The sequence below is a fragment of the Colias philodice genome, chromosome 13 (assembly GCF_061535455.1).
Source record: "Colias philodice isolate Cphi_HAF_F1 chromosome 13, ilColPhil1 Martin Lab GWU primary, whole genome shotgun sequence".
In the NCBI taxonomy this organism is placed as follows: Eukaryota; Metazoa; Arthropoda; class Insecta; order Lepidoptera; family Pieridae; genus Colias; species Colias philodice.
This window is the reverse complement of record NC_143098.1, coordinates 3,026,101-3,042,618: the sequence shown is the minus strand read 5'-3', so window position 1 is coordinate 3,042,618 and position 16,518 is coordinate 3,026,101. Positions and strand designations below refer to the sequence as shown.

Sequence of the window (16,518 nt, the reverse complement as noted above, 5' to 3'; positions counted from 1 at the left end):
CGTGCAGTTACGCCATATGGCGTATGTTGAGCGGAACATAAGTGATGTAGGCGGCGCGGTGTCGTCTCCATATGTATATCTCAATGTTCGTAGGCTTATATTCTTGCATAATAAAAATAATAATTCATTAGGTAAATATTTTTCTATTAAGGAACGTGATTTATCTCACAAATCACAAAGACGATAGAATCTTAAAAACTTCACTGGATGAAGTTTGTATTCGAATTTATGAATTAGTTTGAAAAATTTTTATGGAAAAAACGTTCATGATGCAGTAAATTCACCTTGGCGCCAGATCAAAAGTTCAATACTATTTTCCGTTATTAATACCTAACATACCTAAATTTCTTTAAATTATCTTACCTAGGTCTATGTGTAAATTTACAGGGTTTTTACTTTCCCGAAAATCAAGTCCTAGCTGATTTTTTTTTCTTTTATTTGTTTGTCCGTTCATACTCATAAGTTAAGAGGGGGCATAAAGCAAAATAACCAATCTTCTATTAGATGATACGTGTAATATTCAAGACCAAATCTAAAAAATAAAATATATATCAAACTAGATGATATGTTCAACGATTCTGTTTAATCAAAAACATAAAATATTAAAATTTACTCGATAAAAAAAAAATCACCAAGTTAGCTCTAATTTTCACACTTTTACGTTTTCTACTTGACATGGTAATACTTAGGATTATGATTTTTTTTTCATAAACAATTATATTAAAACATTTGCAAGATATTTGTCAGAGCATTTTGTGTAATTACTTTTAGTTTTGGTTTTATCTGCGATAAACCACTTATCGTGACAAAACCAAACGTTTATCTCGAGAAAAAAAGAGCGCCAAAAGTGGTTTATCGCAGATAAAACCAAAACTAAAAGTAATTACTTACACAAAATCATAATAAGTATTACCATGTCAAGTAGAAAACGTAAAAGTGTGAAAATTAGAGCTAACTTGGTGATTTTTTTTTATCGAGTAAATTTTAATATTTTATGTTTTTGATTAAACAGAATCGTTGAATATATCATCTAGTTTGATATATATTTTATTTTTTAGATTTGGTCTTGAATATTACACGTATCATCTAATAGAAGATTGGTTATTTTGCTTTATGCCCCCTCTTAAATCTTCTTTACTTAAAAATGTTAACAAAACCTGTTCAAGTGTTGTTTGATATAGGTACGCGTGTGAAATAAAATTTTCGGGTATTTTTGTGACTACTCTAATTAGCTCTGATCGAAAAATAAAATAATTTGGAAAATCCAAAAGTGCACGCCTCATAATTTTTTTTTAATAAATATTTATTAATTATTATTTTTGTTTATTTAATAACAATTAAACCACATCGAATCAGACCCTGAAAAATGAAAGGGTTCTATTCCTGAGCATACTCAAGCGTAAGAGAAAAAAAAAGACTCGATTAGTAAAGTATTTCGGTCGCTATCGTGTTAACAAGAAAAAGGATCCGCACATACAGACACACGGACGTCCAAGACAGAACTTTTTTAAACTGTTTTTTAACTAGTTTAAATAACAAAAATGACATCAAAAATATCATGAACGTTAAAAATAGTGTTTTTTCTTAATATGTGTGTGTATGTATTATCTTACAAGTGCAATGTATGATACATAAAGACATTTTAAGTTTGAAAAATCAGATGTTTTGCGCGAAGCGACAGTAGTACCCACCTCAACGCTTCGCTTATGAGGCGTGCAATATCTGGTACGAAACACAGACTGTAATATTCTGTATTCTTATACATCTGGTGGAGTATAAATAATACGATTTTTTGTAAATATATCTACATTTTCTATAGTTTGCAAACACATTGGCTCACAAAAAGTGCGAATAAACATTAAAATTATACCACCATTTTATTCATTACTTAACGGTAATAAAGCATCGGTAGAAACTATACTTCCAAATAAAAAGTTATTATTCAACTTTATTTAATCAGCATTAAAATATTTTTGCTCTTGATATGGACTCGAGAGCAAATCTCTTCTAAACTTCCTTAAATGGAAACAGAATCCAACAATTATAAGTTTTTATGTAGACAGCTAATTAATTCTTATATTGCTCCTATACAAGGTTAATACGTTTTCAACGTGCTATAGGCGAAATATTTTATCTTATTTACAGATGTATAAAATTTCTAAGTCTTGTTTGCTTTGACCATAAGAAATAAGCATTTCTCAATTCTTATAAAAGTACGCCAAAAATCAAAATGTCACATCTCTTAAAGACTGAAAACATAAACATATCATTTAGCTGAGTATTTTATTTACCGTTTAATTATATTAATTGCTTAATTCCATAATCTACTGTACCTACTATTTAATAATAATATACCTAACTTAAGTCTACGCTTTTTTGCTATTTATTTAAATTTATTTTTGTACAAGCTGTTTTATCTCCTAAATAATGAAACTCTAAAATTTTCGTCCAATGTTTCCGCCCACTTCATATCACAATTATTTTTATTTTTTGCCAATGATTTTGTTAAATATTGACTCTCACTTTGTGACTGAATGTAATATTTTTATGCTTCTGAATAATAATTATTCCTGTTGTTTTGTATAATAATTATTATTATCGTAATATAACGTGATTGCAAATGTGTAATGTATGTATATAGATTTTATAGTTATGTAATTAAAATGGCAATAAGTGTTTAGCGAATTTAATATTATTATCAAATGTTGCCCCTTTATTTTTATATTTATTGCCAAATACCTATATTATGTTAATAGGTGGAACTATGTTATATGGAGAGAAGGTTAAAATATAATGCACATATTGATTAGGACTAATAATATTTGATATGATAAATTAATATTAAATTAATTTATACGTACTGTAACAATTATTACTGAATGATCATACCATACAGAAATATGTAAAGATTTTAATTGTGAATTTATGATAAAATTATCTATGATTGTAACATACGTAAAATACAGGGACATCACAAACGTACAAAATCTAAAATAAACATTAATTATCTTGACTTTTATGCGGAAGGAGAATTTGTAGACTACAAGCCGGTACGTATAGGAAAAAAATATGGGTCATTTGAACCACCAGGTGACCTATCTAGAACGATAGAAGAGCATAAAATAATAAGATTCAGCACTATGCCGTCACTTGTAAGCTGTCCAACTGAGTGCAGATGAGAATTCGAAAGTACAGGTAGACTCGGTAAATTTTGGTCATATATTTTTGTACGGCATTCTTAACCACCGATAGATCCATTAAAAATAATAAGAAAACGCTCAGTGCAAAAATGGTGGTCCACCAAGTCAAAATTTTTATTTAATTTCCGAGAGTTACCGGTGTTTTGGTCATTTGACTATGTACGGCATCTGTGTCATACAAAAATATATGACCAAAATTTACCGAGTCTACCTGTACTTTCGAATTCTCATCTGCACTCAGTTGGACAGCTTACAAGTGACGGCATAGTGCTTAATCTTATTATTTTATGCTCTTCTATCGTTCTAGATAGGTCACCAGGGTTCTAATGACCCATATTTTTTTCCTAGACCGGCTTGTAGTCTGTTGTATAAGTTATCGAATTATTTATTACATTATAAGAGCACAATTATTAACATTGTTAGACTGTATTTTATAGAGAAAAGGTGAAAAGACCCGTCTCGGTAATAGAACATTTCTCGCGCTGTGGGTTAATGTTATTTCGTATATTGTACAAGTAATTATGTGAACAAAAAGTAGCCCTGCCATAAATCACGGCTTGAGCATTTCTGCGTGTCCTACTTTTGCCATTAGCCATAGAACGTGTGCTACGTTCACACTGCCAGAAGGCAAAAACATATCTTCATCAGCCAAGCCCATTCAATATCATGTACTTGTGTACGGTGTCTGACTTTCTAGTCTATGAAATGTGCGCGGGCTTATTTCAAGTCTATTGTGGGTGCAGAATATGACTCGAGTAATAAATACGTTACGTGGCTCTGATATTTCTGTTGTGTAAATAAGTAGATATATTGTTTTCTGTCTGTGTTAATAAGTGCAGTAGTCTGCAGACTTTGTGCAGCCACTTGGCACAGTATAGGCGGGTTGGCGCCAATCCCTAGTTCTCTTATTATAGCAAATAGTTCGCAGACACATGGTTATAGATCCATGAAAAGAGAAAACCAATAGATTCGTTAGCGCTTAAGAATGTTTATTTTATGTACTTAAATGAGAACAAAATATGTTTTGTCGAAATTTAAATAGTTCAATTGAATTTGTAGGGTCGCAATAAAGTGTTTGACATAGATTAATTGTTTTATTATTTTCCTCGTTATTCTTGTTTATGTCTTTTTAACTAGATGTAATCATATTAAAACTAGATGTAATCTTATTAAAATTGTGCATAATTTAAATTTTATGATTACTTACGTTAATAAGTTCACTTCAAACAATATTCATACGTAAAATCTTAGACTATAGGTACATATATATATGTATATATATATATACAGCTGTAGTGAGTAGTAAGTATAAATACTCTAACTTCTAAGCGTAAAATGATTTATTGCGCCTTGTTCGTTCTCTCGTAAAACAGATCCAGCCGTTTTAAATATTACAGGGTCTTAAGTAGATTTCGATAAATGGCTTTAAATTAAACTACATAATATAACTACTTATAGATAAAACAAAGTTCCTACTTTTTGCAATACCGCAGGGTGCACTTCGTAGTCCCCTCACAGCCCCCTTAAATAATTATATTATGACGGTTGTTGTCATGATTGTTGTTGTTTTTTTTAGGATTTTATTTCTTATATAAAAATTGATTCTTGTAGAATACTCTACTGTTAATAACAAATTCGAATACTAAAATAATGCTCTTCATCCTATCCCTTTTATTCTAAAATAAAATGTCAACCTTTGCCTTTTTCATTATTTATGCGGGTTGATCCATCTGCAAATGATTAAAGTGATTTCCATAAATGCTGCCACGTAGGTTTAATTCTCTTGTTTTTCACTTCTCGTAAAGCTATGTTATCTAATTACCATACCATTTATACCGAATACTTAACTACATAATATTATGACATGTGCTTAACTATGTATTAAGTATAGTTAACAAGGTATAGCAATATTTACACGTGCCTCGTTGACACACCCATTTCGCTTGCTCATAAAATTAGTTCAGCGGTTGTAGGTCAACAAATAACGATCTGTCATTAAGTAGCAACAGGTACATTGAAGTACCTAGCTGCTTGAACGTATTTTCACTTCATTTCAGCGGAAATTAAATTTAACACGGGGTATATATATACCTATCGACCTACCTAGTAATATATTTGAAAATGCAAAAAATCTTGATGTAGGTACATATTATATTTTTAAGATTTTTAACTACGTCTATGGGCTTAAAATTTTGCAGAAGTTAAAGTAGGTATCTAGGTAAAATAATGATGTGGATCCTATTCATTATTTTCAAAATCATTTTCTTAATTTCTATTGCTCTTGAAATTATTATGACCTGAATAAATAGATTTTGTAGCTACAGTAGAACAAAGTCGTTGGATGTAGTACGCCATGGTTCTAGATCGTCCTTCGTCTTTCATTATTTTAAAATTGTACCTACACTACTGTGACAAATTGATTGCCTTTGTTCATTGGTCGCGCGTGGATGTTCGTAGGTAGGTACTATTTGGCTACATTTTATGAGCTCCAAGCACTTATAAACCCACTTATCAATCATTGTATTATGTACACTGTACGCCTACGAAGGCTCTATGCTTAGTAAGATAATGGTATTTCTCTACGTCACCTGGGTACGTAAATACGTACCTACATAATATAAATTATCAAGACTCAAATAGGTTACAGAGCTAGAGGTGCGTGAGATAAGTATTTTTCGTTGTTACCTACGCTGATTGATTTTTGAAGCCATATTATAATTATTTAAAGCCCAACACTAAGTTATTAAATATACTAATCCTATCTGATAACAACATAAACGATTCTGATGGTCCTAATAATATGTCCATGATTCCAATAACAGAATAGCTTATAGCAACAGCCTATATACCTACTGCATACTCTTAGCAAAAGACCTCGTTTTAATTGCAACTCTATTTTTTTTACCACAGAATAATAAGCTTGTTAAAGCTCGTATCATCATTCTATCTTGAGTCTTGACGAATAATGTTTAACAGAAACAGTATATGGTACTACCTAGTCAACGTCTTTTTCATAACTACTTACTACTAGTTACTACTATTTATCGAAGATACTTTGGCAGTAAAATAACGGTAAATATACAAGGTGGGTAGGTATTAATTAGTCTTGTAAAATGACTCATTCAAGGAAAACCAACTAATGGTTTGCTGATACCTATAACCAAGTTTATTTGTGATATTTTCCTTTCAGGTGAATATTATCGCTTTGCCATAAATATAATTAATTATTAAATTCAAGCTGACGGAATCGAATCTAAGACATGCAGCATATCAATTATCACATGTTAGGTACTACCGGCGAGCAACCATATTTAACGTTTATACGACCTACTCTTCTTACCAATTAATAAATTTAACATAACTTCTGTTGCTCGTATTGGAGAGCAAATTTAATCAAGCATTGAAAGTCCCAAAAGTATTTCAAGAATGCAATGCCCACGTACTTTTCTAATAAAGTTGCGTTCATATCGATCCATTGCGCGCGCCGGTTTCTCCCTTATCTCATTCCTTGGAAGCATTACAAATAACGTCAGCTGGTCATAGGAAATCTAGGTAATGGAAATATCTATTTCCCCAATACAAGCATAGTCATAACTGTGGAGTTTCTAAATAAGTGTGAAGTTCTGAATAATTTGTTAAGCTATAAGTGTTAAAAGGATATTTCGATTCTTGCAACCAAAATGCCTGGGGCAAGGCATAAAATCCTGGGGCATGTCCTCTCAGGATTTTGCCACAAGATGAATAGACGCAAACCTATTTATGGGGATTCCCTGGATACACCATTGAATCGATGTCTCACGACATTTGATATTACCCTATTAGGTAAGTCATTTTTTTTTCATTTTCTCACCTGCTTGTGTAAGTTAAGGAATAGTAGACAATTTATTTATTTTATTACTTACTGCTCCAGCAGATGTTGTCCTGCCTCATTGCCCTGTAAAAAGTATTGCCGAATTGGTCGAGCCGTTCCTCAGTTTTACACATAGCAATACAGTTGGCGATTCATTTTATTGATATGGATTTATACATTTTTATGCAGAACAAATAGATAAATACTGCTCGCTACTGCTAGCTCTAGCTCTACATTGTTTTTCTTCATAAAAATATGTAATTTCAAAGTTGTTTTAGTACCTAGTTGACTTTCTTATCATTATCATAAAATGAAATAAAACTATGTATGTAAAGCAATTTATTAACCAGTACATACAACCTACTCCTAAAAAATTGTTACAGGTATAGGACATATGGTCGGTGCTGGTATATACGTTTTAACGGGCACAGTCGCTCGTCATATGGCTGGTCCAGCCACAGCATTGAGTTTTCTATTAGCAGGAATAACATCGACTCTTGCTGCTTTATGTTACGCTGAATTTGGCACAAGAATACCCAGAGCTGGTAGCGCGTATGCCTATACGTATGTGAGCATTGGTGAATTCTGGGCTTTTATAATTGGTTGGAACATTGTACTTGAATACATGATTGGTAAGTTGTTTACATGTGTATTTAGGTACAATTATTTTCTATTATAATAAATCACATTATAGAATATCACTAAGCAATGCATCTATCTTTTCAGGTGCTGCATCAGTAGCTAGAGCGTGGTCAGGTTATCTCGATGCTATGTTAGACGGAGCGATTAGCAATGCTACTATATCAGTTACTGGCGAACTTCACGAAACTCTCTTGAGTAGATATCCTGATGTTTTAGCCTTTCTCATTTGTATAATAGCGTCACTTATTCTCGCAGTTGGAGTAAAAACTTCAGCCTACATCAACAACGGTCTAACAATTCTTAATCTTCTGGTCATATCTCTCGTAATATTCCTTGGATTTTACTATGCTGATATAAGCAATTGGTCCTCAAAGCACGGTGGCTTCATGCCTTACGGTTTGAGTGGAGTTTTAACAGGAGCTGCAACTTGTTTCTATGCGTTTGTTGGATTTGATAGTATATCGGCTTCCAGCGAAGAGGCAAAGGACCCTTCTCGATCTATTCCAACTGCAACAATTTTATCGATGGCTGTTGTTGGAATAGGATACATTCTCGTTGCTATTTCTTTAACATTGATGGTCCCGTATAATACAATTAATCCAGAAGCCGCATTGCCAGCAGCTTTGGGTGCCGTTCACGCAGATTGGGCTAAGTATGCAGTCGCTGTTGGAGCAGTGTGCGGAATGACTACAACTCTGTTAGGTTCTCTATTCTCCCTCCCCCGCTGTTTATATGCGATGTCGGCTGATGGCTTGTTATTCGGATTTCTCAGTGATATTAGTAACAAATCGCAAATACCGATTTCCAATCTGATAATATCGGGATTTTCCTCAGCACTTATTGCTTTATTGTTCGATCTAGAAAAGCTGGTTGAGTTTATGTCTATTGGTACATTGTTGGCATATACTATTGTGAGTGCAGCCGTTATTATTCTACGCTATCGGCCAGCTCCTCCTGCTGAGGATAAGGACTTTGGAATACCACAATTAGAGTCACCTGGAGACCGGGAAGATAGTTCAGCAACAGGAACGCCAGGAACGGATGCAGGATCATCTTCATCGGAGGTATACCTAAAACAAAAGTAGTAGTTATGTAGTTGAAAATTTGCTACATTAAAGGATCAAAGTTAATAATGTTAATAAATTTCATGTATTTCTGTTGAAAAGCCAAACATAAATGTGCCATTATATTGCAGATGTTCGAAGCTTTGACTGTTGGTCGTTTACGGCCACAATACGCATGGTTAGAGCCCCTCGTTGGAGGTAGAGCGCCTGGCAGTGCGGTCACCAGTTGCGTCTATGTGTTTGCGTTAGCTGCTGCAGCTCTCAGCGCCCACAACCTATTGACTAAACCTACTATCGTTTGGATGATTGTACCAGATATCGTGCTTAGCTTAGTTATCGTTGGATGTAAGTATATTTGTCTTGACAATCAATGTACGTACATAGTGTGAAATACAAATAAGGCGAAATGAATGGTCATATTATTATATAGGTACCTATCTAGAATTACTCACGTGCTTTTGTCCTTTCAAACAATACATCTGTATGTTTTGTGTGGTCACGAACAAATACCGTCAATTTGTCACGTATACCTACAATATTGATTATACAAATTTGAGAAGGAAATGGTAGGTAATATAATGTTTCAGACACCCTGAAATCTGGGAAATTATATTGTCTTCAAAATACTTTATAAATTTTCACTGAGAAGGTCTCTAAACTAACAGTGAACATTACATACAAGATTTAACTAGATAATTCAGTGTAGTTAAATAAAATATTTGAGTTGTTGACGACGGTTTTAAGCTAAGTTTTTAAGTGATCGTTTACCACTTAAAAATGTATCAATAACTTTTTTATTCCAGGTCTATTTATTATCTGGGCACACCAGCAGAGTCCGATGTGTCTGCCGTTCCGAGTTCCCTATGTACCGCTGTTGCCGGCCGCAAGCGTTATGTTGAATATCGAGCTGATGATCAACCTTAATGCTCTCACTTGGGCTAGATTTGCTATTTGGATGACTTTTGGTAAGATTTTCATTGGTATCCTCATAGAATTTGCATACTACATATTTTATAGTTACTTGTTTATTTATAACGGAAATGCAAGCAGTTTAATCAGTTAATAATTCTTAGTAATATTATAAAATGCGAAAGTAGCTCTCTGTCTGTCTTTAACGTTTAGCGTTCCATATCAAAGCTTTCACTGCAAAACAAAAAGGAAATAAACTAAATATATGATAGAAAATTATAAATCGCGTAAAAACTATAAGTATGATTGCAATCGATACCGCCTTCGAAAAGCTATCACTCTTCTGGCAAATTTACAAACAGTTCCTCACCTTCCAGGCCTCTTACTATACTTCCTGTACGGCATCCACCACAGCAAGCTCGGAGAAGGTGTAGCAGGTCTCCTCTCCCGGTCCAATAGTAACTCGCACGCGGGTTGGGGCGCGGTTGACAAGACTAGCACCCTCGCGCGTCGAGTTGGACGTCTCGGCCGCGGCAGTAGGAGCGACGACCGTAAACCTATTATATGCGACGACGAACTCGCTAGGAGAGATCCGTGATTTTAAACTATTTCAAACAGAAGGTCTATGAAGCAGCTTCTCTGTTGTTTTTCGATGCGGTGTGTAGGATAACTGTTCATAAATTACTAGAGCAATTAAAATGGAATGGCCATGTTTCTTACAGATTAATTGATATTGATTTATTGATGGATTTTTGTGTATAAAAGCGAACAGAACTTTGTGCTAACAGATATATTTTCTAAGCCGGGTCACAGATACGTCAAGCAAGAGATATTACTGATTTTTTTCTAATAACATTTGCTATTTGTAGTAGTGTATGAGTTGTCCATCAGATTAGGTATTAGAATATAAAAATATACTCAAGAAAAGTTCGCACAAAGAGTAATCTCATCGCACATTTTTATATATACAGTTTTCACAAACAAGTTGTTTAACATTTTGTGAATAGCTTTTCCTATTATATTAATGTAATGTGTATAGGACGGGTTTTAGGGGCATTTTAGAAAACCGCCTTTATAATACCTTTACCGATGTGATTGTATTGGTACATAGCGTGATTGAGGAATAGATTATAGATTTTTTTAGCTTTTTCTAGTGTGCCATCTCCCTCACGTATGGACTTAGGACTATGGTATGGTTTGGCAAAAAGATTAGATAAATAAAAATTTGTCCACAAATGTTGCCATGCCACAGATACCTAATACAATACTAAACCTAACCTACTATTCTTCAGTCAGTTCAGGAGGGTTAAGTTTTTTTTTGTCAAACTGTATCATATTAAGATTTTTTCATAAGTTATATGTGTTAATGTAACAGTGCATACACAAATATATGTACGCGCTTTACATTGTTCCTATATTATTATTTTGAGTACATTTAAACGCTTTTGCAGCGAAAACAACTATTTAATGATATTTATTAAATTGTTTTTGTTATAGTTTTATAGTGAAATTATTATAAAGTCATATTTTAAAGAATTTATTATATCACTATAATTTACATATTGTTGCTTATTTATAATACACATAGGTATACTTAACTGTACTCACAAGTTATCAAATCATTATTTTATTATATACTATAACTTACAAATTCTAAAGGTATCAATGTAATATTAAAAACAACATATAAATAATATACTCATACAATTATTTGTTGACAAATAGAAATGCTATAATATTTATATACTTCCATTATTTAAAAAAAAGCTGTGTAGTCACAAAGAATCTTATTTGAGCATATTTTATTTATAGGAATGTTCACTGAAACTATTCAATTCTACATTAATGTTGTTGTATAGTCTTTTAATTATGTATTTGGTAAGATGTTGATGTGTAAATAAACAAATTATAATCGTGGCTATATGTCTTTTATTTCGTGTGCCTTTGGTCTTATACTTTTTGTCCATATACAATCTTTGTCAGTACAACAACAAACAATTTCATATACAATAACTACAAAGTAGTATGATTTTATTATGTAGAAAAAAAAACAACTGATGTCACATTTCACAATCTGCATTTATTTACTTAAATAAAAATATTATACTAAACAAATATAATAACCCGTGATCCGGGCTTAAAACTATAAAATTAATAATTTATAAAATTTTGCTAATAAATATAATGTGCATTGCACTCTTATCGACCTTAAATATTGAAATTGGTATATTTTGTCTGATAAAGGGCTGATAGACGTAGGAACTTTAAAATCGCGGTTTTGAAGTTCGCGTACTTACTCGGCTCGACGTCGGTGACACACGTAGAGCCAGTGTTCCCAACCGTACGATAATTATCGTACAAACACGATAATTTGGTGCCTACGTACGATGTACGATAGCATGTTATTATCGTACGCTGATTTTACGATAATTTCTATCAGGCAAAATTCGAGAATTTATATTATTTCACCCCTTTTTCACCCATACAAATATGAAATTTTGACGTGTTTCATATCGAACTTTCATGGGAACAGTGAAATTTTGTCAGATTGAATTTTAAACTTGGCGCGTTTATTGAACATAAAGTGGAAATGGAATCGGTTCAGGTCTGTAGTCTGTACCACGCGTAAAACCAAAGAGTATAATGAATATTATGGCACGTAAAACGTTTGGGTTTCAGTGTCCCGTTGATTTGACAGAGGTAGTTAAACAAAGATTATAACTATAGAGAACTTGCATACTTATCAATATTACAATTTATATGATTTATTTATTTATAATTGACTTTATTCTAAAAAGTACGATAATTTCGAACCAAAAACGCCTAATGTACGATAATTTTACGCCCCTGGTACGATAATCAGCTCACTTCAGGTTGCTAACACTGCGTAGAGCTTGGTCAGTAGCTTCTCACGTGTCACCGATATCGGACGTTACTTTGTCATCAACAGAGGGAATTTTATGTTATTCAGGAATTATATTATATTATATCTATAAAACTTAAAGCAGAAGACGAAAGCGGCAAAAGTGGGTGAAAAACTGGCTTTCAAAAAAGAGCGTTTATCTCACGTAAATTTGGTGAAGTAGCTAAAATGTGAAGAGAAGGAAGACTTGCATAATTGTTTGAGGATGCCTAAGCCGTTATATGATGAACTTTTGCACTTAATAACACCTATTATAGCTAGACAGGCTAGGCTCGCGGCTCCCGGCGATGACACACGTGCGAGTGAAGGCGGGTTACGAGTAAAATTTCAAACATGTTTGATCGTCAACGAACTTACTCGACGGCTTTTAAGTATGCGTACTTGGGGTGATACACGAGCGAAAAAGGTCGTCGAGCCACAAGTTCTCGTACTTACTCGTACCTACGTCTATCAGCCCTTTTACAGTTTACAGAAATGCTTCTTATGGCTCAGACATTTAAAAATGTTCTAGAACATTCGAGATATTTACAGCTTAATATCTGAGACACATTCAAATTTTAGGTAGGGGAGGCCGGGGTTCAAAGTGCCGGGGGTAGGTTGTTCCGATTGAAATAGCTCCGCCAAGAAAAGAGATAGCAATAAGTGTGAAGTGCATCGCGAAATGTCATATCATCGCGCCATTGCGTCAGTCATTTTAGTGACGGTCTGCCCGCTTGTTAGCGTGGTACTCGATTGGTGACACTCAAACATTACGTAAGTAAATTTTTTCGTCATCATACTTTTTGGTCTATTTCAATCAATTTTCTAGCTATTTGTGTGTTACTTGCTATTATCTGTCGAGCAAACTATAGTGATTAATTTTTTAATATCGTTTTTGGCTTTTTCAAACGTATTCTATCATAATTGGATGTTACTTTAGAAAATGAAATTTGGGGTTCCAAGTTCCTCTGGTGGGGGGCTAGTTGTTCCGCGGAACAACCTGCCCCGTAACGAACAAGTTAATAATAAAATTAAAACTTTGTTTTAGGTTGAGAAACTATAAACGGAAAACCGAACGGGGCAAGGTTTCATTTGAGCTTTTGAGTCTGAAGCAATTAAACCTTTACCAAAAGCACCGCCAAGATCGTGTATAACAACTAAGCGAAGAATAAGAAAATTAGCAATACTGACAGATACGCCTGAAAAGAATGCTTTGGCTGAAGAAAAAGCAAGAAAAGTAAAGAGCAATAGTAAAATAAAGACGAAGGAAGTTGAAAAAAGAGTCAGAAAGAATAAAGTAACTGGTAAAAACAAGCGAAATTATAAAGAGGCAAGTAAATCCGCAAATGTTAAAGAAAATGTGAAAAGGAAACTACTGCAAGAAGATCATCATGGAAGTGATAGTGAAGAAGAGACAAGAGACCATGGAATGGTATATAAATTGCAATTTACTCACGACCAGGTGAACAATGGATTGAATGCGTCATGTGTAAGAATTGGGCTCATTCAAAATGCCTGAAATCTGAAGATGTTCATTCTTATGTTTGTCAAAATTGTAATTCTGACGACGACTCTGAATATTTTTTTATGTTACTGAAATGGATCTGTTTTTCCAGAGTTGGATATAAGTTTAGATTATTGATCTCAGTAAAGTCATTGCTATAAGACTGAATTAAGAAACTATAACTCGAAATGTTAAAATTTGTTATTTTTTGTGTTTTCATAAAAATTAATAATTTTGTTTTTTTTTTGACAAGCAAACGTTTGTCAAAGTTGATTGAGTAATATTAAAAATGTTTATTATTCTAAAATCTATTAATTAGGTTGAACTACACTTGTTATTATTGTATGTTTGCAGTTATGTTCATTACATTTTTTAATTTTGTTGAAAAGTTTGTAAAAAACTTTAAGATTTTGTACTTTTCAAAATAAAACTCTAATAAATATTCAATTATACACCTAATTTATTTTATATAATACCTTTCCAACTAATAGTACATTATTAGGGACTGTAGTTGATAAGCGGAACAACTTACCTCAGCTGAGGAACAACCAGCCCCTTTGTGGGGCGAGTTGTTCCTTGTCGACTTTTTGCAGAAAAAATATCCTGAGCAATAATATATGCTTATTTCAAAGAACTTAAGTTTACATTTTGAAACAAGGATAAATTATGCACCATTATAAATAGGAATCGTTGATTTTAAACCTCTCTATTACATTTATATTGCCTCCGACTCCAAAATCGGAACGTCGAACCCCGGTCTCCCCTACCATAGAAACATTTAATTAAATCTCGTGAAAAATTATAGAATTATAAACCTTACTGTATATTATGTAAGATAAATAATAATTTACATTCAAGATTTGTTTTGAAATGGAATGGATATTTCAAATGCGGATATACATAATATATTATTACTACTGTTCCAAATATACAAGTTCTACATAGAAATTTCGTAACTATACTAGGTGTTATAAGGTCAGTCAGAAAACCATACTATACAAAGTATAATTGACTCTATAATTTGTTTTCAATTTTAAACTATTTTATAGTTTATATTATTGTCAAAAGAAATTAAACTGCAAGTTTACAAATAGGCATAATCCAAAGAGGTCACATTATTACGAACTCCATACTAGATACTTTTTTTCTTTAAAAAGAGGCGGGAAACAGCAAATGATCTTGTCAATTTGAAAATGCACGAGTTGCACGACGATTCAATATTATGAATTCTACCCTTATTTTTAGTGAACAAATTTTTGTGCGTCAAATTATCCGATATTTGTTTTAAATATTTAGATTACATAAGTGAAGTGTTAATTTCTGTAAGATATTACTTAATTATAAACGCAACAATAGTAAAATTTCGTATTTATAGCGGTGTATTATATGTTCTAATTATACCCACACATAAAAGAAATATTCAGATATTATTTATGTAGATTTCGTATCTATACGGTAAACAGAATAAAGAGTCCTTAAATTTAAAATTCAATAAAACAACCTACAAATTAACTAAAATTTAGCGCGAGTTCGACTCGCATACCTTATACATATTATACACTAATCATAAACATCAAATATCTCACAAATTTGCAAGAGAAATTGGAATTTTAACATTTAGCCTACTAGATTTTAGGCTTACTACTTAAATGTCCGAATCATCGAATAAAAATTCGAACCAACAGTTGGCTAAAATTAAAGTCTCCTTTTCGAGGATCACAAAGAAAGCATGGTGGTACATTTAGCCTCAAACATAAAGCACCTCAGAATGGTTATACCTTTAAGGCATTGTGTCATACATATTACCATATATTGAAATATATTAGAATAAAAAAGCCACAGAGAATCGATTTTGTTTCTAACGAGCTGTTAATAAATATGGATGGAAAATTATTAGAGATCATACAGCCATGTTAAACTTAATATTAGTTCCGATCCTATATAGTGAGGAGATCGCTCAATCGATTCTCCATATTAATTATTTGGCGCCATTTTTATGACCTGTCATTATAACTTGTACGTTTATTCTATACTTTATAGTCTATGGTTTGAAAAAAAATATTTATTTAGAGCGAAATTATTTATTATATCAGTCTTATCTACGTATTCGGCCAATCTGCCAAGCGCTTGATGGCAGCCGCTGCAATCGCTTGATAGTTTTCCTTCCCCATTGCAGCCAAAGGAATCCGGCTATGAGACAAATTACTGTTTCTATGTAAAATCCGTCTATACGTACATTGCACGATCCACCGTTGGTTTTGCATACCTGGAATAGAAATTTACGTAAATTAATCACAACTATCTTTTAATTTAACGCTAATTGTAATAGCAATTCAGTTGTACATTTTCTTTTTGGTTGAACATTAACCAACCCAACAACACTAATTATACCAAACAAGAAAAAAAAATGCCAGAATAATACTTTTTTCGAATATCCATACTAATAT

At 32.8% G+C, this 16,518-nt stretch overlaps 2 protein-coding genes across 3 annotated transcripts in view; one reads left to right on the top strand and one right to left on the bottom strand.

The window, feature by feature from the left end:
• The window catches only part of LOC149483256 (acetyl-coenzyme A transporter 1), a 130,893-nt gene that overhangs the window by 106,339 nt on the left and 8,036 nt on the right, over window positions 1–16,518 (bottom strand). Inside the window, exon 8 of one of the 2 annotated variants that reach the window (XM_089702242.1) lies at window positions 14,841–16,337. The exons of the other annotated variant lie outside the window; for it this stretch is intronic. Within the exon in view, the coding sequence (XP_089558368.1) occupies window positions 16,167–16,337 (171 nt within the window). The 3' untranslated portion in view covers window positions 14,841–16,166. Of the gene's footprint in view, window positions 1–14,840; window positions 16,338–16,518 lie in introns of those variants that run through there. 2 annotated transcript variants of the gene reach the window in all.
• LOC149483257 (cationic amino acid transporter 4) lies at window positions 6,405–11,346 on the top strand. Its single transcript, XM_089702210.1, has 6 exons — window positions 6,405–7,022; window positions 7,434–7,682; window positions 7,777–8,756; window positions 8,888–9,101; window positions 9,560–9,721; window positions 10,043–11,346. The coding sequence occupies exons 1-6, from the start codon at window positions 6,881–6,883 to the stop codon at window positions 10,261–10,263; spliced, it is 1,968 nt and encodes a 655-aa protein (XP_089558336.1). The 5' UTR covers window positions 6,405–6,880; the 3' UTR covers window positions 10,264–11,346.